Source organism: Lepisma saccharinum, chromosome 7 (genome assembly GCF_977018435.1).
Source record: "Lepisma saccharinum chromosome 7, izLepSacc3.1, whole genome shotgun sequence".
In the NCBI taxonomy this organism is placed as follows: Eukaryota; Metazoa; Arthropoda; class Insecta; order Zygentoma; family Lepismatidae; genus Lepisma; species Lepisma saccharinum.
In genome coordinates this window covers 91,148,513-91,175,660 of record NC_139235.1, presented here as the reverse complement: position 1 = coordinate 91,175,660, position 27,148 = coordinate 91,148,513, and the positions used below count along the sequence as shown (strand labels likewise).

General features: G+C 37.4%; 1 protein-coding gene across 3 annotated transcripts; it reads right to left on the bottom strand.

Annotated features, from left to right (window-relative positions):
• Positions 1-1,961: 1,961 nt before the first annotated feature.
• LOC145990009 (corrinoid adenosyltransferase MMAB-like) lies at positions 1,962-25,938 on the bottom strand. 3 transcript variants are annotated; one of them, XM_083125596.1, is made up of 5 exons: positions 25,855-25,938; positions 17,204-17,374; positions 8,472-8,700; positions 6,121-6,245; positions 1,962-3,549 (listed from the first exon to the last, which is right to left on the bottom strand). In XM_083125596.1, the coding sequence occupies exons 1-5, from the start codon at positions 25,920-25,922 to the stop codon at positions 3,363-3,365; spliced, it is 780 nt and encodes a 259-aa protein (XP_082981722.1). In that variant the 5' UTR covers positions 25,923-25,938; the 3' UTR covers positions 1,962-3,362. The 3 variants fall into 3 exon arrangements, with proteins under 3 accessions (XP_082981722.1, XP_082981723.1, XP_082981724.1); XM_083125597.1 differs by having other exon boundaries at positions 1,962-3,526; XM_083125598.1 differs by having other exon boundaries at positions 3,362-3,526; positions 6,121-6,261.
• Between the last annotated feature and the right edge of the window lie 1,210 nt (positions 25,939-27,148).

The following is a 27,148-nucleotide window of genomic DNA, read 5'->3' as shown; positions in this document are numbered from 1 at the left end:
TGTGCAATTAGTGACGGGAGTAGGCTCGACCAATGAACACGTGAGAGGGAAATGGATTGCGTGAAGAAGGGAAAAGCGACTGCAGTTACTAGCGTTCGCAGCAGCGTACACTGCTTCGCTCTGCCCATTTCATTTCCTCCCCTTCTCTTGACACTATGCACGACCAGAGATATCGGAGATAACTGAGGGTTGCACAATATTTGTCAGCAGTAAATGCCAAGTTCATTGTCTATTCAATGTAAAAGCTCACTGCAGTACCATAACCTTATGACTATCCCATACGATAAGAATTTTCAAAGCTAATTAATTTGTAAACTTCCTGTAATTGAATATAACAAATTGACATGTATGAATTACAAAGTAAATACGTGGCTACAGTACAGAATGTTTTTGTATTTTATTTTCTTGTTGATATTGCTTTTGTGAATTGTCAGTTTATATAGCGTTAAAAACTTGAATAATACTGCTAACAACACTAAAAATGATAAAATTGCAAGAAAATATTAAGTCAAGCTTCTATGTTGGTTTTGATAATGAAAAGCAGATTTCATATCACTCAATATTCCTCTTAAAAAAAAGAGCGTTGCATGCTTCACAATGCTGGAAACGGACACTCGGAAAAAGTTCAATTTTGATGACATCAGAGAAACCCTGCCATGATTGTAAACATAGGAACTGAAAACAGGGCCTGTTATATGACCAGACCTTCAAGGGTGGGGGGAAAATCTCTCGTCTTTCTTGTCGTAGGGTGTCCACCAAGAACAGTCAAATGCTACCGAACATAGTAGGAATTCACACAATTATGCGTGGAGCTGAGCCGTGTAACACCATTGCACTCAACAGGTAACTTAGTGGGAAGGTTTGGCACGGGAAGCAGTACTGGGCTCTCATTTTGATACACTAAGCTTAGCAAATCTTTTACTGTTTCATGATGTCGCTTGGTTTATTTCCCACACATATGCAAGTATTCTGACTTATTTTCTATTACTTCTTCTCTAAAATATTTAAAATTCAATATTTTTATCATTTTGCTTTGTCATCTACCGATGACTGGATGCCTCGCCTCTGCTGTGAGTAGTGATGGGTTCAGTTTTGGGACATGTTGTAGGATGTTTGTATGGATTAACATGAGGACAATGCTTATACAAATTATTCTAGATGGGGATGGGGGGGGGAGGGGAAGCTTTATGAAATAAAAAATCTTAGCTGCGGGGGATAACATCCCCCTGTCTCACCTCACCCAACTTCGAACACTATACTGCAGGAGGCCTTAGAAAGAGCGCTTCGCGGGTTAACAGCAGACGTCGCTCGCTGACTGTTGCCGATACTCTCGTGTCGTCTGCTCCTCAGCCGAAGAAACAGGCCGAGGTAGTAAGAGGCAGAGGTCACTCACCTTTCCAGAAGGGTGCAGCGAGCTAGCGGTGGCAACCGGGCTCGCTCATTCACGGACCTGATTGGTTCTCGCACACTTATCCCCACATTGTCGCCTGCTGCAAGCCCGCAAAGCGATCTTTTTAAGGCCTCATGGAGCATAACCTCTGAACTGTCCTAGATTTGGCAAGTTATATCTGCTGTTTCCAAATCTCCTTGGCAGTTTTTGGCACAAATTTAAATCAGACAAAATTAAATGACTAGGGATGTACGATTGATTTCAGAAATTTGATATAGTGATATATCTTCAAGAAAATATTGTCAGAGATGATACAATATGATATTTTTTCTGTATTGTGATATTGGCGATATATCATCTTCATGATATATATATATATTGCCAAATATCATGACAATATATATTGTCAAAATATCATGATCATATATTGCCGACACAATATATATCTCCAAATGTCATGATGATGTATCACCAACACGATATATATCCTCAAAATATCATGATGATATATCGCCAACATGAAATGTATTGCAAAAATATCATGCCGATATATCATCTAGTTGATATCACCTGGATGATATTTTTTCAATATCACGTAATATTGTCCCAACAATATATCGTCCAACACTATTAATGACACCAGTAAACAAATATGGAAACAAAAATTATTTGATACACAATTCTGAAAGGTGAAAGCAGAAGTTTGGACAAGTCACAATGCCAAGCTGTCTGGCTTGAACTATCCCGACTGTGGCATTTTGGCTAGCACCTTGACAAACATTTGATACAGAGCTAGTAAACAAGATGACATCTCTAACATATTTATATTGATCACATAGATATAATCTATTGCTTCGCAGTACTTTCAACTACTTCCACTATGGAAATCTAGTTCTGCACCACTTGGCATTTTCTTGTTGAGAGAATGGCTACACTCTGTCGTGGGAATCTCGGGAGCGAACCAACGAAAACGTGTCTCCGTCCAAGTATTGACTCGAGACAGCCAGCTTGACCAATGAACACAAGTGAGAGGGGAATGGGATTGCATGGAGGGAGAAAAGTAACTGCAGCAGCATGTACTGCTTCGCTCCCCACTTGATTTCTCCCCTTCTCTACCATTATGTGTGGCCTTGCTACAGAGATTCCCAGGATAGAGAATAGAGGTGAATATATATATTATCTTACATTCATTTGCTTAAAGGCAGCCTTATATAACTAGAGTTACTAACAGTAGCACTGCGATTCTAGTCAGTGCACAAGCAAACAAACCGATGAATAACTAATGAGCTAACTTGTTCAGAATTCAAAGTAGAGCATCACAATAGGGAATATAAATAACAATGCAAGCATACATGCCTCTTTATACACATATTCACAACAATTTTGGAAAGTTGGAACTACAATTCAATGGACAGATTTAGTACATTGAATGCTACGAGAGCACCATCAATGCTTAACTATACAGGGAATTCCCATGGGAAACACTAATAGTTGTGGACTAGCAGTCAGTAGTAAGAACACTAACAGACTAAACTGCACATGCCGGACAAACCATCTGTGTCTTATTAGTAATAGGAATATGGTATTAATATCGTGGCATACATATTGAACATAAGTCACTCTATAGGAACTACCATATAATGACTACAGACGTTACTATTTTGACACAACGTCCAAGGTATACTGTGATACGTACCACTGACTTTTGTTACATATACTAATTTATTTATTCATTAGCACCCTAGTGCACCTTGTCACCTGATGAATGATGATCAATACAATGGTACCTGTACAGTTGTCTTTATTCCTTCATTGGAACCAACAATATATATATCTCTTTGCAAAGAGGATTTTATAAAAAAATCACTTTGCGGTTTTCCTTCAACATGAACCTTCCCTGAGAAGAATGTTTAACAATGACTCTCCCAGTCTCGTCTCTTTTTGGTTTAGTTTCTTTTAACGTATTCGCAGTTTACGATGATGCCTCACTTGTTTCTTTTGACGGTTTAACATCCGATGCTGTCTTTGCGGCTTCTTTAAAATCTTTATCTACTTGCTGTTTACTCTCTGCAGGAGCGCTCGGCCGAATATATATGACTTCCGTTCTGCTGTCTAATTTTGCAGCATACCGTGAAACTGTAAATAAATAGTCAGCTAGTCTGAAAGAAAAAGCTGCATGTTAAAAAAACCAGATTCGAATACTTATACTTCATATAAAATTTAAGTGAAATATTATTTAAAAGAGTTTGTCCTCACTCACTGACTCTACAAACTCGTGGACCTAGAAGCCTGTAAATGCTTTATGAACAAACTTCCGTAACAGATGGAGCTGTGTGTATTATACAGAGCGATCCATTGAAGTGTAGACTGCTGCATCAGTGTTTGTGTTATCGGCAAGTGCGGTCATATGCGGCACTGTAGACTGTCTGTGAATCAAGCATGTAAGTTTCCGTAATTAGTTTAAAGAGTGATTTATTTATGACATGGAACATTTACACCCGAGAATCTTGTTTTAAATCGCCTTTGAACTTCATGTGCCAATTGACTTAACACATATGAAGCATAAATAAATACACACTGTGCAGAAGAAAACGTTTGCTGAGCCATAACACACTTTGCGGTTGAATACACTAGGAAAAACACAATACGTAACAAGCACCCTATCACTTCTCTCTTGCATACTTTCAGGACCTCCATAAAAACCAATTTCTGACACCCCTTCACCAGCTTACGTTAGTGGGTGTCTTAAAAAAGTTGTATCGAAAATGCATGTGCATGGAAGGAGACTAGTTTGAACACCTCCTTTTATAAATCTGGCAAGTAAATAACTTTTTTAAATAATTACGGAAACTGTTGTGCACTTGCTTCATCGACATTCTATGATGCCGACAAATGGCCGAGAGTGCCTTGCTTGCTGATAGCGCAAACACTGACATGGCAGTCTACATTTCAATGATTCCACTCTGTACATCTCGATGTGGTTGCATATTGTGAAGATCTATATATCTTGACAACGTGGCTTGAATTTTGTCATTTAGCATAACTTTTCTGCCACTTTTGGCTAATTGAGACGATGAGAGTCATATTATGATGAAAACGAACACCCATGTGTACCCAAACCCAGGATCCCTGGCATCGTAGCATGCTGTGAGAACCAGACAATGTGGCTTGAATTTTACGATTTGGTTTTTGGATTATTGATTTAGACATTTTCTATCATGTGATGAACAAACATGTAAATAAAATAAAATTTGGGCAAAGCCACAGGCAAGTCGTCAATATGTTATTAAAGAAATAATTATGAATTAAATAAACAAATTACAAATCCACAAGAACATTGTTCCATGTGAATTGCAACTATGATGGCTGCAGATAGAGGAAGTGTTTAAGATTAAATACAGTAGGATTTTTACCCTGTGTGTTTGCGTGTGTGATAAATGCATCTATATGCATAAGTCTAACACTACAGTAAAATTTATTCTCTATAGTGCAAGAACTCTTGGGGCAGGCATGTTCTTGATGGGGGTATGCATAAAAAAAATTCAATGGTTTGGATCCCACTGAAATGCAATATGAAGTGTTTATTGTTGTTGTTATTCTTTTAAGGAAGAGTTTTTTGTGTAACAATCCTTGCTAGGATGGAGTATACTCAGACACACTTTGCTATTTATTCAAATCCAGATAACTCCTCAATCATCCTCACAATATCAGACAACAGACAAATCGAACTCATGAACGTGGGAAAAGAAATGGAGAATTTGGGTTGGAAATACGTTGAGGTTATACGGGCATCATTTTTCTTTTGTTGTGTGATGCATGACCTCCTTGAAGAGGATGCCAGCGTACTGCTGTGTTGAAGACAGCAAGAGTTGACAAGTGTGCCCCGACCGGCATGGAAAACAGAGGTGTGTAGCAATCATGGACAAAGGATGAAGTACGAGCTGTTGCTCATTACGAGTGGGCACGTGGGACAGAAATTCATAACCGGCTGGTGGAAGTGTATGGGCCTCACGTAATGTCAAAGCAAATGGTGCAGCGATGGTGTCAGCAATTTCGAGATGGCTGGGAAAGTGTGGTGGATGATGCGAGACAACGGGTGACCTTCCACAACCACTAGAGAGAACATCAGACGAGTTGGTGAGCTGATTCAAGGGAAGCGTTTCAGCACAACAGCAGAAGTGGAAGCTACTGTACGCAACCTCATCCGTAAACAGGACATGCAGTTTTACAAACAGTGTTTCTTGACACTTGTGAAGCGGTTCAAGTGCCTGAATATCACTGAGGACTATGTGAAGAAATAGTGTAATGATCCCTCTTTCTGTTCATGCCATGTTCTTTATCCAGAATAAAATTCTCTGGAGATAGGAGACTAGGGAAACCTTTTTTCCTGACTATCCCTCGATACAGATGACATTTCAAATTACAAGTGAGGTTGTTACAAATATCTGATTTGTGATAGAAGATAAGAATGTTTCTTTCCCAAATTTCACATCCTGCTTTCAATTGGCTGGCTATATATCCATGTGGCTTTGGACCCTCATTTCTACAGCATGAAAAAAAATGCTTGGGGTACTTGAGTAAATACAGTGTATTTGGGGTGGTGAAGTGTTCAGCATGCATAAAATGGAAACAAATATTCAGTAGCAAAATACTCAATTTGATCTATTTTACCCGTATGCTCCACTATTTCACTGAAAGATTTTTTGCAAGATTGAAGAATGTTTATTTACCTGTTTAAGTATATTTGAGCCGACTTGCCGGTTTCTCCAGCTCGCACAAGAGGTACAACGCATCTCTCGGCCCGCCTGCAAATGGACCTTGCCATGTGGAGTGTAGCACTTGCTTTTCCACCACCCTAGACGACAAGCAAACTATCAATTAAAACAGCCAGTATGGCTGCAAATACTGAAACCATTAAAAAGTATCTGATAGTTGAGACAAGATAGTTTCTCTGGTGTTATGAGGAAAACATGGGTTTCAATTACACAAAAAGCCACAGTACCTACGAACCGATGTAAACAATATTTTGCTCAAGAAGTTGCATTTCCAGAGGATGTTCACAAGGGCACCTGCAGGACTTTTTCTCAGGGGGTGCAGTCACAGAAACTATTATTATTATTAATTACTACTATTATTATTACAGTACTACTACTACTACTTATGTTCTTTAAAATTACATAAATTTGTAATTTCCATATTCTGTATAGCTACTTGCACAATTGTATACTTAAACATTAATTCATGTAGGACAAAAAGCTGTTTTTTATAGATAGATAATCAGTGTAAAATAGACTGTAAGCTTAAATGTAACCCTATTTCTAATAATAATAATAGTTGCTGTAACGTACAGCCTGTAACGAACCCGCGACACTTAATTCTTAGGAAAAAAAACGTGAGGTGAGTACTTTACCAATACTCTACAACATCGCTTGTAGCAAATGCTTTGAAATGTGTTGATGATTACTCAGGCTACCACTTTTCTATGCGATGAACACATTTTCGCTGAAAATTGCGAGATTCTTTAATTTTCGCTCATTGTACAATATTTTGCAAGCTCTTGTTATTATTTTATTTGCATAAACTATTCGTAATTATGTCCTTTTGTGTTCAATCTTGTCAGCGATTTCCTCCCGGTGTACCATGAGCGAGTGCAGTGTTTCCAACCACAAAACAGTTTCTCCGATTCCAATTTTAACATACCGAATCACAAGTATTCTCTTATATTATTCCTCATACTTGAGTTTTCCGTATTGTTTTCTATTAATACGTTGAGCAATTATAGTTTCTGACTTCATATTATTAAAAAGAATGTAAATCTCACCACAGGGTTTCTGGCCTAGTAGAGAGACCTGCAGTAAAGTTGGCTACTCTCTGCTGGTTCTCAAGATATATGTTGCCAAATTAACGATTTCTGGACTTAGAAAACTTTCAAGGCAGTCAAGTAACTTTTGGAGAAGTGTACAAAGCAACTTGTCAGTGTCACCTGAGCAACATCAGGGCCAGTGGCATACCCTGAAAATTTGATCTCGTTTAAGGCAAGAATTTTCATCCATTGTACATATTCATTACATTACTATATGAATTAGACATAATAGAAATAAAAACACAAATGCAGGGTTGCAAGTAGAACAAAAACAAAAGTCACACAACTTCAAATTTTCTGTCAATTTCTTCATAAAAAAGTGGTTTACCAACCAGGCAACATAAGAGAATATGGCACTGATTGGACCATTGGCGGCAAGACCATGAGGCTAATCAACGTGTTCGGCCACCAAGGCTATGCTTTTTTCTATAAAGTACACTTCAAAATTACAGGGTGTTTACCAAATTCTTGACCTTTCCTTCCTTTTTCTTAATATTTATATAATAGACTCCTACTTACATATAGTTGCAAAATTAAGAAAAATAGATATTTTTATTCAATGAAAAACCCCTACCACAAGGGAAAACTGAAGCTGTACTTTAACAAGAGATTTAGACTTTTTTTAATTATTAATGCATGTAAAAATTAATGCTCCAGACTTCATCCTGGATAGGGAATGGCCACATTACTTTATTTAATATTTTTACAAAACTTCACGCATGCAAGAATGCAATTCTTAAGAAACGAAGTGAACAAATATTAACCACAACTCAATATAATTTTAGATTTCAATTTTAACAAATCCTAGGACAGGTATATAACAATGTAAATTAACTATAATGTAAAAAAATAGCAAACATTCTCAACCACTAGCATAATGTCTTGACTTTTTCTAGATTTTCTTGACCTGTCAATTTTTTTTACTTTTTGTACACTTTCTTGACTGTTAAGACACCCTGAAATTAGTTAAATGCATGCTTAAATTTGTACAAGTCCAACTACCACACTGTAAGTGTTAAATATCATGTCCAAACCTTCGCCATTTGAATACTGAAGTTTAATTAAGAAAACTTCTAAATCAGCTGCAAGATTCAGGACATGTTCCATAAAGTGCCCTCCAGAAACAGGGTTGCCCTCCTCAAAAACTTAGAAACCTAGCAACTCTTTTTCCACCATCACATCCCTCCTAACTTCTCAATAATTTAATTATCAACTTACAGGAAGGATGAAATTCTCCAAGGGAGGAAGCTTTGCCACGTACTCGTCGATCCACTCCTCGAGGTCTTTGGTGTGTCTGTCGGAAAAGTAGCTCCTCTTCAGGTGAGATTCTCTGGCGGTGGACTTAGGAGTTGCTATGGCCGTGCTTATGTCTTGCAGTATGCACTGTATCCTCTTTAGTTGCTCGTGGTATTCGTGCTTCGAATCGAGTGCATATTCTTTGGCTAGGCTGCAAAAACATTAAAAGACTATAATGGAATGCAAGATCAGGTATGAAAATACACACCATATTTGCCGATGCACATTTTTCCTTTTAAAATAGGTCTGAAAAACAGGGTGCATCTTATATGTCGATACTCAAGTTTCTAATTACCTCCATTTCAGGAAATTTTCTCTGTTCTAAGTTAATTTCTTTGCAGTGTGTGGAGAAGATTAAATGTATTTTTTCCTAGTTAGATTACGTAAGTTATTTTTTTAAATAGACCTACATTTACTTTATATTTGAAATACTGTACATTAATTATAAAATTAAGTTATAAAACATTTTTCCTCAAAAATTCCTTTACGCTGGCAAATACGGTAAGTACTCTTGACTACATTCAGGGACACATAAAAACCTTAATGTTTTACATTAAAACATGTAAAATGATTATCACCCTTGGTCTTGGTACAAGAGTGGTCCAGGGTATGATTACTAATGACAGCTTCAAAATTTTGAAGTTGGTCCACTTTCGTAAAGATAACTAGAATGCTAAGATGAAGTAGCAGACTTTGGTCTTGAAGCCAAGAATGGTGGTGAAAATACACTATGATCTAACCATTCACTCCCCACTTGATAGCTGCTTGGCCTGACTTGCTCTCAGAAGTTAGTTGTGCCATTTCAAATGTTTTTTAAAAATTAACATTGAAATCTTTGGACTCCTAAACCACAGTTCAATAATTTTAACACACAATTTCTTAAAATATGAAACACAAGGACTATGTTATTTTTCAGTACTATACATGCATTTAAAATGAGGGAAAAGTTGTAGCTTCAGTCCTCTAAATGTATGTCCATAAAAGGCACACTAATGGAGTTACAGACATAACAAAACTACTGTAAGCATCGAGATGAACTTGAAAGAGTAGAAATTAACAACTGCAAAGCAACAATAGAAAGAAGAATGCTGTGAGTTTCATCTAAATTGGATTGCTGGTTCCTGAATTATAGTTATCGAGTCAATTTCAATATGAACATTTTACCCACATATTTTCTTAACCACTTTTGGAATTTTATGTTGGTGAATTTTTTTTAAAGTCCACTTCATGCACCAAAAGGGGACTGGACTTCTAGCTAAAAAGTGACACGAACCACTTTGTGCCTTCACCAGGTATTGAACCTGGGACCCTTTGATTGTAAGGTGGTGATGTTCCCACTACGCCATTGGGGAGGCCCTTGTCATAGAAACGTATGAAACATGGAACACAAAGTCCAACCACATATTTTGTTACGTCCAATGCGAACACTGCTGGTGGACCACCAGCATACAACACATGGTTCAAAACCTTCCTTTGTGTTGTAAAGAGCCGTCAAGCTCCCTTAGGTGCAACACGAAATGATGTCATATAGTTTTGAGCAAGTTCCATCCAAATTCAAGCTGGGAGAATTTTTGCCTCGCAAATTCATGTAGCATATGGATGAGGGGGGCTGCAGTCCTAAATTTGTTTTAGTGAAAAGTTTTTGCCATGTCGACAATGGGGCACCTGCACTGGAAACCAAGCCCACTCCTGGGATCTAGAATCTTCTCAAAGAATGAAGAATCTTAGATTTCACCAGAATGTTCCACATGCTAGCAACAAGAGAGTTCACTTCAGGATCAAGAAAGCAATGGGCGACATTCACCAAATGGGACATACAAGCCAAGACACAGCAGAAAAGAAGAGACGCAATTTGTAAAGATCATTGTACCGAGGTTAGTATAAAACTATGTACAAGAGAGTGCTGCAATGAGCGTTTTTCGCTCGAGCGGCAAGTAGATTGCTGGACGATGCTAGATAGCGTACAAAATTGACAGCTTCTTCGCTTGAGCGAATAACGCTCAAACAGGCAAAACCATTGGTATACGCTCGAAGCCCAGTAGTTCGCTTGTAACTGTAATTTGTCATTCGTAGTGGGCCTTCAAATATGGACCATGAAGTGAAAGACATAGTGAAATTGAAACTTAAGTGAACATAGTCATTATCTCCATGTTAAAATGTACTTTAGTCTGTCTTACCAATACTTAGCAATATATGAAAAGGAATCGATGATTATGAGCTCAAACTATCAGTGCGGATATTTACACATGTATTTCTACAATTATTGTCAAAAATCTATGAAGACAACCCCACATTTCATAAGAAATAAAGGTATGCCTTGCAAATACCTGCCACCGGTTATAAGCCAAAATATACACAATGATTATGGCTGTAATTTGGGATTCAGACCAAATATTATAAATGGGATAGGAGTCATTTGACAAAAACTGATCCCAGGAAGTGTACATTTGCTACTTGTAACACAGCTTTAGTTGAAGTTTAAACCCATTGAATGTGTCCCATTCTGCTGAATGTACAGTCACAGACACTTTTGGTTTTGTAATGATACCACTGGTTCTCAATGGTATTGTTACAACCCACAAGTGTTCATGACTGTACATATGCAGCTATTTTTTCCAGTCACTATGAATACTGAGAAGCACCTCACATGAAATGGCCTAATGAGCACAATAATCACCCCTGATGGTAATGGAGATATTAATGACTTTCACTCAGTGCAGCATGTCATTAAAATTAACCCAAAGATAAAAGCAAAGAGGTGTCAGGTCTGGGAATCATGGATGCCATTCCACTGACCCTCTTTGCGGCATTTCTAGAAAAGGGTTTACCTTTATTTTTAACCAAAGATGACAGTTGTCTGGAAGTGCTTACATCAGAAGTTACCCTACCATTCGATTGGCTTATGGGTAATTCCATGTCAAATCAACCAATGCATAAACCTTTGATGTCATGGATTTGGCTAAATTTTGGTATACGTGTTTCTTATTTGAAATATGACAAAATTGCCCAACAACCGCTCACCGCTGAAACTTTAAATAAAACTTTAAACTTTAAATGGTCTCATTTTAAAGCTTATGAAGACGGCTTTCATTTGAAAGTCTTTTCAAAATTTTATTTTACAATTTACAAAAAACGAAATTTTCAAAAATTTTACACATATTGGTACACACGTACTGAAGGTTCAGTCAAAATTTCAAGGTGGTATCTCTTTGGTATCATGAGTGAGAGACAGTTAAAGCTCAAGTGTGGGTCATCCCTTTCCTGCAGTGACTGTTTATTCCTGCTCTTCTATGCTTCTTTGTCCAACTGGATCAGTTGTGGTGTAGCTGTCAGAGTGTGTACATCTCAGTTAACTTCTGCGCTGTGAATTGTTTGAAACTTGCTTTATTAGTGTCTTCATTTTTTAAAAAAAATCTTGATATAGATGGCAAGAAGTGGTCCATATACTGTTGTAATCCTTTGAAGAAAAAGGGACACTGGTGCAGTAAAGATCTGAAGAATGTGGCAGCTTGGATGGTTTCTTTAAATTACGGAATTGAAGAAAACATGAAAATTTGCACTTCCTGTAGACTGCAGTTGGGGAAGGAAAAGCAGGCTATCGTTCCAGAAAAAGAAAATCCTTCAGGGCCAGATGATAATGCTGGTTCTAGTTGCAGAAACCAAGATTCAGAATATATGGCTGTTGATCCAGGGTTCAGCTACTTGAATTCCTCTTTGATCTCTCTTGGTGAGTCTCCAGTTAGTAAAAAGAAACTGAAGAGTTCGAAAAGGTATTGCAGAGAAAAGATTTCTTACACCCAATCCCTTTTTAATGCAGAAGGTGATAAAGATGAAGAATGCCACTGTAGCATTTCAGAATCAGACATCTTTGAGCAACTTAAAGAGAGATTTAAAACTGCAAATAAAAGTGAAAGGTTCATGATTTTGTCTATTTTGCCCAAAAGTTGGTCATGTGGAAAAATTGAAAAGGAGTTTGGTGTTCATAATTACATAGCAAGGAAAGCAAAAAAAACTCATCGAAGAGAAGCAGGGTGTCTACTATTTTGTGAAAACAAAATTCCCTGACTTTTCCAGACCAAGTTATTATGGCAATTAATGTTCATGAACATGTATGTACAGTAGCAGCGATTAGGGGAATGTGTGTGGGGGGATTGTCCCCCTACTTTTTGCCCCACCAGTATGTCTCTTAATGCTTTCTCTTATCTACCAAGAAAAAATTAACTGTCCTTGCTCCAATCCCAAAGTTTTGGCACCCAGTCATAGATGATATATGTAAGAAAATGAGAGCACTTAGATGAAAATTCACACACAAGTTTAAAACCGTAAACTGTAGTACATCAGATTAATCTTTTCACCACAAAGCATACTTTATCCTCTTGTACCTGCATATGTATGGGAATTTACCAATATAGTAGCAAGCTTTCACTATCACATTATGTAAAATTATTGATGGTCTCCCTTCACAACTTATAGCCATCGGATCCACCCACACATTAAAAAATAAAAGTTTTGCCCATTTTTTTGAGTTAATTTATTTCCATAACAATTCAGTAGTCATAAGAAAAATAATATATATGTTTATAAATTGAATGTAATTTTGTACAATAGTTTTCTTCCTTTAAAATAAATGCACAATTTGAATACTTGAAATGTTTTTCTAACATATAGAATTGACATTCATTAACATGTGAAAGTTTCAAAAGAACACATTACTCGAAAAACACAATTACACTATTTTCTTCTTTAATGCTTTTATCTCTTCACCAACTTCTTGCATTTCCTTTGCAGATCTCTCGAGGATTCTAGCTTTCTTTGTACTCAGTTCTTTCAGTTCTGCCATACTTCTTTTCCTCTCTTCTACGTAAATGAGTCTTCTGAGTTTCTGTTGTATCATGCTTCCTTCCACTTTCCATTTGCATTCCTTGCTGCATGAATTAAAGATTTTGTTATAGGGACTTTTTCAAGCCCTCCATAAGTTACAATTGCATCATGTATACATCGGTGGGCAATAAGTGAGTCCTCAACAAGATTATCCACAAGGTAATGCTTATTTACAGAGAAACTGCGCTCAACAGAAGCATTTCCATGTGAAAGCATTAAAATCTTACGGACAAACAGTATAAAGGTGCTGTTGTTACAGTCTTCAAGAACTGTCATCCACATCTGATCCAGCCGATCAACAGCAATGTCAAAATTTTCAGTCAGTATAGAACCGTTTTATATCATCTGCCGCAGGACCAGAAAAATGGCGCTTTTCAACTAGGACTTGTAATGTCACATTTACTTGGTCTTCACCTACTTTTCCATCCAAAACAGATGCTGGAGAGAGACATGCTGCACCATATGTGAACCTATATTTCAATGGTGATCTCATACATAATATCTTCTTACACAATCATTGTAATATTTTCAGACAACCTTAACGAAAATGTAACACCTGAACGTCAGATAGTTTCACAGATCTAAATGCTGCTTGGAGTGCAAATCCAATGTCAACTTCTTTTGCAGAACACACACATTCTGGATCAGTTAGATTTAGTTTCAAAAGATCTTCAGAACTTACAGCTTCAAGCAGAATGGACTTCTTTATAAACCTGGACATAAGGGATTTCAGTAGCTTGAGCAAATGTTGATAAAGGAAAGGCACCATTGGTGAATCAGACTGAAACCTGACAAGAAAGGGGTCTGTATCAGCTGCAATAGTTTGAAAGAAAGCTAGCCTGACTGGTAACAGAGGATTGCTCACTTGTGACTTAATAGTTTTAAAGCTTTCACACCTTGGTTGTTCCTTGGTACCAGAAACTCTGTCAGCAAAGGTTTTCAGAAATGATAAAAGGTACTGAGTTTTTTCCACCACATTTCCATTGTCTAACCACTGAATTGGACAAAACTTTTGATCCTGTAATTCTTGTGAAATCTGCCCTCCGAGCTGGAACATTTTTAAATACATTGTACACTGCTCTTAATAAAGAGTACCAATATGTTCCAACCAGAACTATGAAAATATGCTTTGAAAACACTATAAAGAACATGAAGTCTGCAGCTTCTTATTTCCAGCAATGTTGTACACTATGTTTTTCAAATTGATACCTTTTACACCTTCTTGAAATACCAGGAGCAAGTCACTAGCTCTTGTATGGCCCAGAAACAAAAATACAAATATTTCCAGAAAAATATTAAATTTCCCCAACTTTTCCAGAAAAAAATTAAATTTCCCCAACTTTTCCAGAAAAAAAATTCCCTGACTTTTGCAGACTGGTAGAAACCCTGGAAGGGAATTTTGTCCTCACCTGACCCCAGACCTGGAAAAACTTTACCAGAAGAAACAGCCTGATTAGTTAAAGATTTTTACTGGAGTGATGAAGTTAGCAGGCAAATGCCTGGCAAGAAAGACTATGTTTCCGTGATGGACACAGATGGTAAACGTATCCACATTCAAAAAAGATTGATCCTGGAAAATCTGAGAGAAATATTCAGACTTTTTAAATCTAAATACTCGCTACTGAAGATTGGGTTTTCAAAATTTGTAGAATTAAGACCAAAGAGTTGCATAATAGCAGGAGCCAGTGGTACCCACACTGTGTGTGTTTGTACCACTCATCAAAATGTTAAACAAATGATAGCTGGAGCTCACTTAAATAAAATAACTCTCCCAGAACATGAAAATACATTAAAAACATACCAAGATTGTTTTTCAAAAAATAATGTGTAGGGTACCACAACAGAAGTGTTTTCTAGATGAGTGTGATTCCTGTCCCAGCATAATTGATTTCAAGGAAGCTTTGCTAACAAGCCTTGAGGAAGAAATGATTGAAAATATAATCTACAAGCAGTGGATATCAGTGGATCGCTGTTCTTTTCAGACAATTACTAAATCCACAGAGGAATTTGTTCAAGATTTTTCAAATCAGTTGATCAACCTCAAGATTTTATAGCCAAACAGCAATCAGTATATTTTTCTGAAAACAAAAGTTCTTGTGCATGATGAAGCTGTGGTGACATGTGATTTTGCTGAGAATTACTTATTTATTTTGCAGGATGAAGTACAAGGGTACCACTGGAACAACTTATTGGCAACAATTCATCCATTTGTAGTATATTTTAAGGACAATGATATTCTAAAACGTAACAGTTATATCTTCATTTCAGACTGCTTGATTCACAACACTGTTCTTGTCCATGTTTTCCAAAGAAAGCTTTTAGATTTCTTGAAAATTGATTGTCTGCCAAAGTTACAGAAAGTATATTTCTTCTCTGATGGTTCAGCAGCGCAATATAAGAACCGCAAAAACTTTGCAAATTTGTGCAACCATCATAGAGATTTTGATGGCATTGCGGCTGAGTAGCATTTTTATGCACCAGCACATGGTAAGGAAGTATGTGATGGTGTTGGAGGGACAGTAAAGAGACTGTCAGACAAAGCTAGTCTCCAGAATCCTCTTTCAAACCAAATCATGACACCACTCCAGCTACTTGAGTGGGGAAAGGAGAACATTCCATCAATAACTTTCTCTCATGTGACAAATATTTGGAAGAAGAGACTTTTACAGACATGGTTTGGTGAAGCTGTAACAGGGACTCAAGAGGTTTTATGCATTCATACCAGTCAGCACAGAAAAAGTGGAGACTAAAGTGTTTTCTGCATCTGAAGAAACTTTGATACATTGTGTTAAAGTTAATGCAGATGTTGAAAATGTATCTTTGAACACATCAAAGGTTTTGTAGTGTGTGCGTATGATGCCAATTGGTGGGTGGGATCTGTACTTTCGAAAGATGATGTAGAACATGAAGTGCACGTGTCTTTCTTGCATCCTTGTGGTCAAGCACAGTCATTTAGTTATCCAAGGTGGCCAGATGTTCTTAAAATCCCAAGACACGCAGTCCTTTGCAAAGTGGACCCTGTAACAGCCACTGGTAGAACATACCAGCCGAAGCAAGAGGAGATGACACAAGCATCATACATTTTATCAAAGAAAGAAAGACTTTCTGTATCACTAAGCAGTTTCTTGGTATGTATGCTTCTGTATTTATAATGAGGTTAGGTATGGAAAATATGTTAACTTAAATCATCGCATGGTCTTCAAAGGAATTCAGTTTTCATATGATACCAAAAAGATACCACCTTGAAATTTTGACTGAGCCTTCAGTAGATGTGTGAAATTTTTCAAAATTTCATTTTTTTGGAAATGGTAAAATACCAAGCATGTTGTATATCAAATGAAAGCCCTCTTCATGAGCTTTAAAATGGGACCATGCCCAGCCATGTTGTTGAAACAGGTCTCTTGCAAATTGTATTTAAAGTTTGTGGTGAGCGGTTTTTGGGTAATTTTGTCAAAATTCAAATTTTTCAAAATTCAATAACTCAAAAACCGGCAACATGAGAAATAAAAAAAATATATTTTCTATATTTCAGATGATAAGAAAAGTGTATACCAAAAATTAGCCAAATCCATGACATCAAATTCCAAAATTTATTTATTCTGGGTTGATTTGACATGAAATTACCTTACATTCCCTGGCTTATACCCAGTGACAGGAATTTGAGAGGCGTACCTTTCCTTCTTTACCCTGTACAATTGAATGCTAAAAATTAGCAGCAACAAATGGGCACTAATATTTCTTACTGTCTTCAGGTTATGACTAAAATAATTTACCCTATACAAGATGTTAACTCGTCTGTTGCCCCTAAAGCTTCAAACACCAGGTCATCTTTTTGTCTCCTCTCTCCAGTAAACACTGCAGACGTCCCTCCATCTCCAGTTCGAGTGTAGACCTTCGGTCCTGCAACTTTTGGATTTTGCTTCGGAAAATCTCCAGAGCTACTCCTGTGAAGATTAATTCATTAATTTAATTTGATTAAAATATATTTTTTTCATGTACAAAGACTAATTGGGACTGTTTTATGCTTGAATGTGAATTAGTGAGCAGGGATTGGGTTGGTGGAATTCCATTTTAGGTGTTCCAAATGTACCTAAGTTGGATTGCTGCACTCTGACCAAAACATTTTTTGAAAATATGAAAATGTTTCAGACATGCATTTTTTTTCATTTATATTTCTGTGGTCTTGCATAGTTTCCCTTCGTCCCCTCTCCAGTATGTACTTTCAAAAATTATGTACTTTTGTTCATATTGGAAATAAGTTGTTGCACTATATGGTCTAACTGAATTTATGGGGGGGAGGGGGAGGAGGTAAAGGTAAAAGTGCTACCCTGTGCTAAGCACAACGCCATGAAGGCGTATAGGAGGTGTCGGGGTAATGCCCCACACTTTCTTGATCCGGTCTTGAGTGAGGGTGATGTGATCAGCATCACCTCCCTGACCGCCTTTACCCCCCAGGGTTTCCCGCAGGTACCCATGTTATTCGACGCTGGGTGGGCGCCGGGGCCGCTTCCATCGTTAAAAAAGTTCCTGGATTTGAACCGGACTAGACATTAACTAATAATATCTCTAGTTATTATCATATTTCATTATGCAACATTTACTCATTATTATTTGTTTAATTTAATTAAAATTTATAAATTTTGTTATATTGCGGTTTCATTATTCCACGAATGTAATTTTTACATGGTTCGATTTTGATTTATGTCTGTTAACACATACTGCAAAGTTTTATCGATTACTTAAGATTTTGTTCAATACATGCTTTTGTGGTTAGGTTAGGCAGGCCAGGTTTGGTTCTCTTAGCATTAAAAGAAAATCCGTAAATGCATTTTACTAAGGTTCTGATTTACTTCTACATTAATTCCCACTAGTCTACGATACTTAGTAGCTTGTCAACGAAAAATACATTGTCCATGGGAAGTGCACATGCATGCGTAAGTTAATTTTTAAAGTGCTTTTAGGGGTGTGCGGGATCCAGAAAAGTTGGGATCAGGAAAAAAATTCCCGTCCCGATCCCGACTTCGGGAAATGACTTCCCGACTTTTCGGGATCCCGAGCAGTCGGGAAATACCGAATGATCATTTTAAAAAGTCGTTAATTCTCGACGTTCTCTGCATTGTAAGTGTCTGCAAATCATCGGAAATAATTAGTTTTTATTCCAAAAATGCAAAATTAATCACTTAAGGTGAAAATGAAGTGTAGAATTCGAGATTTCCAGAGCTTCGGGAAATTTTGAACATTTCCCATCCCGAATGTTGGGATTTAAAAATTTCCCATCCCGATCCTGTCTCGACCCAAAAAATTCTGTCCCGTACACCCCTAGTGGTTTTTTTTCAACATCCAAACCGTGCTTATTACTTTGAGGAAGGTTCAAATTTTGTGTGACAATGATTGCTAAAATTCTACGATAATTAGTCTTCCTGCTAGGAAAAATTTGACAAAAAACATAAAACAATCGGAACCGTTACCTTTATAACATATATGCCTTATGTATGAAATTTTATACAGTAATGCCGGACGCTTTTCCTTCGTTTGGCAGATTAACCGATATGGGCCGCTAATTTGTTGTGAAGCTGTGTGGTCGTTTAGTTTCCATCCACGTTTTATCTGCCGAGTTTTGTCAATACTCCATCTTGAGGCTGTCAATTCTTTGGACGTGTGATAAATGCGCCACCGAAATGTATGTGCATACATTACCTGCGAGGTCTGACCTCTCCCCCACCCCACTCCTCCTTTCCTCTTCTGGAATATTGAACTTTTTCCGTTCAACGGCCTCTTTCGGACGAACAGGTAGCGTGAAGATTATAGATAGATAACGGAATATTTCCGATGCTCGAAGCTCTGTATGTATATTCCTTCACTTAGATGAATAGCCACGGCGCTGTAATTTATGTAGGCTCGAAAAACCCAATCGGAGGGCGTCGTTTGTTTTGCTGGCGATCCGATCCAATAAAAAACGACCGTTTGTTCCTTTTCTCGAACGTCTGACTGATGGCTGCGCTTATGCATCTCTCCCGCTTGTCCTTTGGCCGTACGAGTGTGAATATATTACGACCTCGTCTCGGGAGCGAATGTGGCGTTACGATATAATTGAAATGGCGTTGCCAATCCCTCCCCCCGTCCTCTTTCCTCCCGCAGGAAGAACAAAATGGTAATAAAGAGGTAACTGAAAGTCTAATTGAGTTTAGCAGGCGATGCTTCTTGGCGCAAGCTGATCCCCTTCCCTCGTATCGAACGGTCTTGTACGAAGACTGATTATGGAGGAACCTGAAGGAGGGGATTAAAAAACGGGCGACGTAGGAAGAACAAGTATTTGACTGTTTTACGACGAACAAGATTGCTTTTAATTGAGTTGAAGGAAATTAGTTGCGCCTGTGGCTCGTCCTGACCGCAAGATAACTTTGATGTACTGATGGGCTCAAGGTCTGGAGCGTTTCTTCAAGGTAACCTCCTATAAATCCCTCACCCGAAGGAACCGTCGCAGCATTCCAATTGACGCAGAAAGCCGTCTGAAATATCATTTAGCGTATTTGCATTAATCTCGGTAGTTTGCTTAACTGGCGGATTGCATAGAAATTGATAACATTGATCCCTGTTTACAAAATAAAAAAAAGGGTCGACACAGGTCCGGAATATATGCATTACAAATTACTATAAATTTCTTTCTTCACATTTAAAATTAAGGTCAGAAAAACGGCTTAGCATATGGGCCTATTTTACTCCTCACAGAAGTATTTTGAAGTCATTCACTTTTTGGTTGTTCTTGGCCCTCATTTCTTCACTCTTTCACCGATAGGCTCGGCCTCCCCGATGGTAACATCGTCACCTTGTAATCAAGGTGTCCCGGGTTCGATACCCTGTGGAGGCTGTGCTTCGGATTCCACTTCAAACTGTACGCCCAGTCCCAATTAGCCTTACTGTGCACAAAGTGGCAAGAAAGTGTAGGCTTTTACATTTAATAACTGTTACAGGTCATTTCCAAGAGGAATGCATGAATTTTACAGTGGCTGTTTACTCTTTTCTTGCTTCCTTTGTTTCTCTATTTCTTTCATCGTTTCTCTCAGTCCCTTTCTTCCTCTGTTTCCCATCTTGTTTTTGTTTTCTTCTAACTTTCTCTTGACTTGTGTGTGTGTGTGTGTGTGTGTGTGTGGTGTTTATATTGTGTAGTAGTTGTGGTGTGTTTGTGTTTATATTGTGTTATAGTTGTGATGTGTTTGTGTGTGTCTTGTGTAGTAGTTATGCTGTTTAATGTGTTTGTGTTCGTCTTGTGTAGTAATTGTGCTGTCTAATATGTTTGTGTTTGTCTTGTGTAGTAGTTCCTCCATTCATATTGGGGGTTAGGCGTAGAGCTGACAACTCTGCACTGTAAAAAGACATGTCAAGAAACAGAAATATAAGGCCATGGATGTTCCCAAGGTAAAATATTCCGGAGGTAAAATAGTCCCCCGTTCGGATCTCCGGGTGGGGACTACTTTGGGAGGTCCCTGGACTAAGGATAAAATCTACGTTAGGAATAAGGATATTAAATTAGGCACCTGGAATGTTCTGAGCCTTTACCGGCCTGGGGCATTTCAGTGTACAGTTAATGAGATAGTGAAGTATAAATTAGATGTAGTAGCTGTCCAGGAAGTTAGGTGGCCAGGAGAAGGGAATTGTAAAACTAAAAATTATACCTTTTTCTATGGTGGTACTGAAAATCATAATTTTGGAACAGGCTTTTTCATAAATAATAGAATTATCTCGGCTCTTAAAACAGTAGAATTTATTAATGATAGGATATCATATGCAGTTTTACAGGGTAGGTGGTGTAAAATTATTTTAATAAACATACATGCACCAACGGAAGATAAAGATGATAATACTAAAGATGATTTTTATGCAGAGTTAGAACAGATCTTTGATAAATTTTCCCAGTATGATATGAAAATTCTGTTAGGTGACTGTAATGCACAGATTGGCAAAGAAGAGACATTTAAACCCACGATTGGTAAAGAAAGTCTTCATGAATTAAGTAATGATAATGGTAGGCTATAAGATTGATTACTTTTGCAACCTCAAAGAATTTAATTGTGAAAAGTACCACTTTTAAACATAAAAATATCCATAAATATACCTGGTCTTCTCCAGATGGTAAAACTCATAATCAGATAGATCATATTCTCATTGATAAGAGAAGGCATACTAGTATAATTGACGTTCGTACACACAGAGGTGCTGACTGTGCCAGTGACCATTATTTAGTAATTGCTAAATTAAGACAAAGACTCTCAGTGATAAATCATAAGCAACAAAATCTAAAAGTTATAAAATTTGATACAGGAAAGTTTGCTGATGAAAGAATTAAGAAAGATTACCAAATTAAACTGTCAAATAGATTTGATGTTTTGCAGGATTTAAATGATGATGAAAATATAAATGAAACAGACGTAAATAAGAATTGGGAGCACATACGTAATGCAATAGAATCAGCAGCTAAAGAAAGTATAGGATACCATAAACCAAGAAAAAGTAAACCATGGTTTGATAATGAATGTCATAATCTAATAGAAATAAGAAATCAGGCTAGACTTAGGTGGTTAAATAACTCGGATGATACAAATCTAAGCAATTATAATAGAATAAAGCGAGAAGTTAACCGCACGTTTAGAAGTAAAAAAAGAGATTACTTGAAAAGCAAAATTAACGAAATTGAAACAAACAGCAAAAATAAAAATATCAGAGATTTATATAAAGGTGTAAATGAATTTAGAAAGTGGTGGCAAACTAAAGTAAACTTGATAAAAGATAAAGACGGTGATTTTCTAGCTGACCCAAGCGGTATTCTAAATAGATGGAAGAACTACTTTAATGACCTTTTAAATGTCCATGTAGGAGATAAATCAGAAGTAAATGATGTATACACAGCAGAACCTTTAGTTCCAGAACCTAACTTGACTGAAGTTAAAGATGCTATTAAAAGGCTAAAGAATAACAAAGCACCTGGCATTGATTTAATACCAGCTGAGTTAATTAAATATGGTGGAAATTCATTAATATGTCAAATTCATAAATTAATTTGCTTAATATGGAATAAAGAAGAAATCCCTCAACAGTGGAAAGAATCCATAATTGTTCCTGTGTTTAAAAAAGGTGATAAAATGAACTGCAGTAATTACCGTGGAATTTCTCTACTCTCAACAACATACAAAATATTGTCTAACATTCTTTTAACAAGACTAACCCCATATGCTAATGAAATTATAGGTGATTATCAATGTGGATTTAAACGTAACAGATCAACTACAGATCAAATTTTTCACATAAGACAGACACTTGAAAAAAAGTGGGAATATAATCAAAATGTCCATCAGCTATTCATTGATTTCAAAAAAGCATATGATTCGGTCAAAAGAGATAAATTATATAATATATTAGTAGAGTTTGGAATACCTAAGAAGCTTGTTAGTATGATAAAAATATGCACCAGTGAAACAGAAAGTAAAATTCGTGTGGGTAATAATATGTCTGACAAATTTACAATTCATGATGGGTTAAAACAAGGAGATGCATTATCTCCATTGCTCTTTAATTTTGCCTTAGAATATGCTGTAAGGAAGGTAAGAGAAACTAAAGAAGGACTAAAATTAAATGGTGTGACTCAGTTGTTAGCATATGCAGATGATGTAGACTTACTGGGGGATGATGTGAATACAATTAAGAATAATGCTAAAATATTTTTCAAAACTGCTAAAGAGATAGGTTTGGAAGTTAACAAAGAGAAAACTAAATATATGCTTACAGGCCGAAACCAAGTGTTAGGTAATAATCAAAATCTAATTATTGATAACAACTCGTTTGAACCAGTTTCCAAATTCAAATACTTAGGAGTAATATTAACAAATGAAAATTATATTAAAGAGGAAATAAAAAGTAGGCTTAATTCAGGAAATGCATGTTACTTCTCTCTTCATAAACTTTTGTCTTCTCGTTTAATATCTAAGAAACTAAAAGTTAAAATATACAAAACAGTAATTTTGCCTGTAGTATTATATGGGTGTGAAACTTGGTCCCTTACATTGAAAGAAGAACATAAATTGAGAGTATTTGAAAATAAGATCCTTAGGAAAATCTTTGGACCTAAAAGGGATGAGGAGACAGGTGAGTGGAGAAGGTTACATAATTTAGAACTACATAATTTGTATTCATGTCCAGATATTATTAGAATAATTAAATCAAGAAGACTTAGGTGGGCAGGCCATGTGGCATGAATGGGAGAGGAAAGAGGAGTTTACAGAATTCTTGTTGGGAAACCAGATGGTAAGAGACCTGTAGGAAGGTCAAGACGAAGATGGAGGGACAACGTTGAGATGGACCTAAAGGAAATCGGTAGGGATGGGAAAGAGTATATAGATCTTGCTCAAGATAGGGACAGATGGAAGGCCTATGTTGCTGCAGCGATGAACCTTCGGGTTTAAGAAGGCTAGAGAGTTAGTTAGTTTTAGTTTTTAATAGCCTCTCTCTTTTTTTGGATGTAATTCTTGAGGGGTTACAGTGGGTCAATGCTCCCCCAAAAATATTGCCTGTCTATGGAATCAAATTCTTATGATTTTTCATTTCAGGAAAATTACCTGAAATTTTAATTCGTCACACAAGATGATGGATGCTGGTCATGCATCTTAAAAATACCATTCACTAGGATGAAAAATATATATTCTTCAAAGGAGGCATGTAATTATGTACTTACATCTAAACTTCCAAGATATGTATTATATTGGGAAATAACAGAGCACAGAACATGGTACACTTTTGTAGCAGAGAGGATGGAATGATGTTACTACTTATTTTAGTTATTGGTAAAACTTCGATACGATCCCAACGGATTTCTTTATTTTTACACAAGAAACTACTTACGGAAATGAGTTTCTGTAGCATTTAGAAGTTCGTGGAGGTATTTTCTTTCATCGTGGAATCTATTTCTCCAGGAAATTATGTATTTTTGAACAGAAATATCTCTCAGACGCAAAATTGTCGTTCCTTTTATATCCTTGCACTACGTGAACCAAATGTTGCGATGTTTGATGACGTAACTCCCTGTCAGTGTTTCCAACCATGCAGTTTTTGGAAAGATGATAATTTTAACTATGTTTGCCTAATGTAACCGAACCTTGCCGTGCATGGTTTGTGGGGCTATCTGTGAATGGTTTGTGAGGATAAGCGCGATTGTTCGTGGTGATTTTTTGGTTTCTGGGGCTATCCGTGCATGGTTCGTGTGGCTATTCATAGTATGATAGTATGACCATCCACGAATAGCCCCAAAAACCATTCCCACATAGCCCCAAAAACCATTCACGGATAGCCCCAAAAACCATTCTGTATCGTATAACCATCCACGAATAGCCCCAAAAACCATTCGCGATAGCCCCACGCACCATCACAGTAAGGTTTGGTTAAGTTGCTTTAGTTGGGCAATATAGTGAAAAACTGTGTGTTTGGGAACACTTACCGGGGATTACGTCATCAGATGCTCGAAACATCCGGTTCAAGTACAGCTGGCAGCCGACGAGAAGAGCGCTGGCAGAAGAGGTGTGACGTACTGCCAGGCGACTCCACTCTTTCGCGTGGGGGAGGTGCTCTTCCGTCAGAACTCTTCTCGACAGCTTGACAATGACCTGCACAGAAGAAAACAAGACTTCCTTCTCCCCGAGCACCCCCAAATTCTGCAAATGAACCTGACCCTCCCTTTCCCTCTGTACCCCGTCTCCCTTCATTCAGCTATCTTCTCGTCGGCTGCCGGCTGTACATGGACGGAAATGCAAGCAACGGCTTTCGTACATCGGACGGACATTATTATAGAAAAAAACATGAATTAGCGGCCAAATACATTGAAAAATGCGAGAAAACACTTCTACGAACTTCCGAAATTACACACAAACTCAATTCCGTACGCACTTCCTCCTGTAAACTTGAAGAAATCGGATTCCCGGCTTTGATAGTTTTACCCAATAATTACTCCTCGTCACAAATTGAAATTATTTTCGTGAAAAAAGCAAAATACTACCTTGAAGAATCTTTCGTAATGCAGAATACGTAAGTAGGAATGTTCAAAATGACGAAAGAAACGAGTGATAGGTGTTGGGACCAAACCGAAGTTTTACCTAATTATTTTTTCATGACATCATACATCAACACATTACTTTTCATTTTTGTTGACAAAAACTCATCTGTCACCACAATACAAAGTTGTGGTGTATTCATGAATAAGGTTATTATTATTCTGTTCGGCTTTCACAATGAGAATTAGTATTGAATGCAAATGTGTTTACACTTTGGTACCATTGATGTCACTACTATTAATGTAATACAAAAAAAATCGGCAACCCCACACATATGAAAGCTATTGTGTACTTCCACAACAAGATGAAAATTTCATTTTCCATTCACCTACCATCTAAGATACAAATTTGTAATTACAGGCCTGCAGGTCAAGCTCGGCACCCTGCGCAAAACCTCCATTTTTATTTACTTCCAGTGTTACCAGGTGACGATGGACAGTTCCACTATATCCTCAAATGCGATTTTTAACTATCACCGCTATCACTAACATAGTGCAAGATAGTTTGAGAAAAATTGACCTCAGAAGTTGTGTAAAATTGATTATATATAGCCCCGTCTAGTTTGCTGCACTTTTTGACTCCCTTAGCCATCGCGCATCGTTGATTTGGTGTCACCATAGGTGCAAGATAGTTTGAGAAATATTGAACTCAGAAGTTGTGTAAAATTGATTATATATAGCCCCGTCTAGTCTGCTGCACTTTTTGACTCCCTTAGGCATCGCGCGTCTAGTTGGTGCAACACCGATTCGTCTACATCGTTGATTTGGTGTCACCACGGATCATCTGGTGTCACGAGTAACGGGATGCACCTGTTGTCAAAAAGTGGAGCGAACTAGACTGGCCTTACACCCTGTCCCCAAAGCAGGGACGTCCTTTCCGCACATTCGGATTTTCAGCGCTGACTTCAGCCATGGTATCATGTATGTTAATGATTTCGTCTAAAGTGGGCTGTCCGGAAATTATCCCCTTCTGTACTATTCGTATATTCTATCTCGTTATCGAAATGTGTTACGGTATAAGTTACATCTTTATCCAGAAGATAGCACCACAAGGTTTCATTTTGCTTGATTGGTTCTGCCATCTGTCAGCTAGCTTGTAAACTACATGGTTCCATTCGTCTTTTCATGTTTGCACTTAGTATTCGTACAGTGAAAAATTAGGCACTGTTTGTATGCAAATTCATCATACCATAGCCCAGGGGCGTATCGTCAGACCCGCAATGAAGACGGGCCCGAAGCTTAAGGGGGCCTCGAGAAAGAGTACACGATATTCAAACCCAAATTCTCACCATAACTTGCTTGGACATTTTTATTAATATAATCTTGTCTTTGAGGGGTGGGACTTTTTTCTTGAATAGAAAACACTTTTCCTTGTATTTTCTCTTCTCCTTACCGTGTGCCGTCGTCGTCGTTATTTTGTTGGCTCACACCGCGTACTTTTGTGATTTCTAGCAAAAGTTGCTTAGTTCAGGTACTATTATTATACAGTGGCGACTCGTGATTTTTTCGGAGTGTAGGAAGAAGTTATGGTAAACGGAGGAAGGTTTGAAAAATGCGTTATAAATGAATGGGTTCTCTCTGGAGTGAGGCAGAGTCCAGAAGTCTGCAATCTACTATATTTAGTCAT

Coding starts and splice junctions, on each gene's coding strand:
- LOC145990009 (XM_083125596.1), bottom strand. CDS start 25,922: ATGGAGGTTTTGCGCAGGGTGCCGAGCTTGACCTGCAGGCCTGTAATT. Junction 17,375..25,854: donor ACAAATTTGTATCTTAGATG/GTAGGTGAATGG, acceptor TAATCTTCACAG/GAGTAGCTCTGGAGATTTTC. Junction 6,246..8,471: donor TGGAGAATTTCATCCTTCCT/GTAAGTTGATAA, acceptor CTTGTCGTCTAG/GGTGGTGGAAAAGCAAGTGC.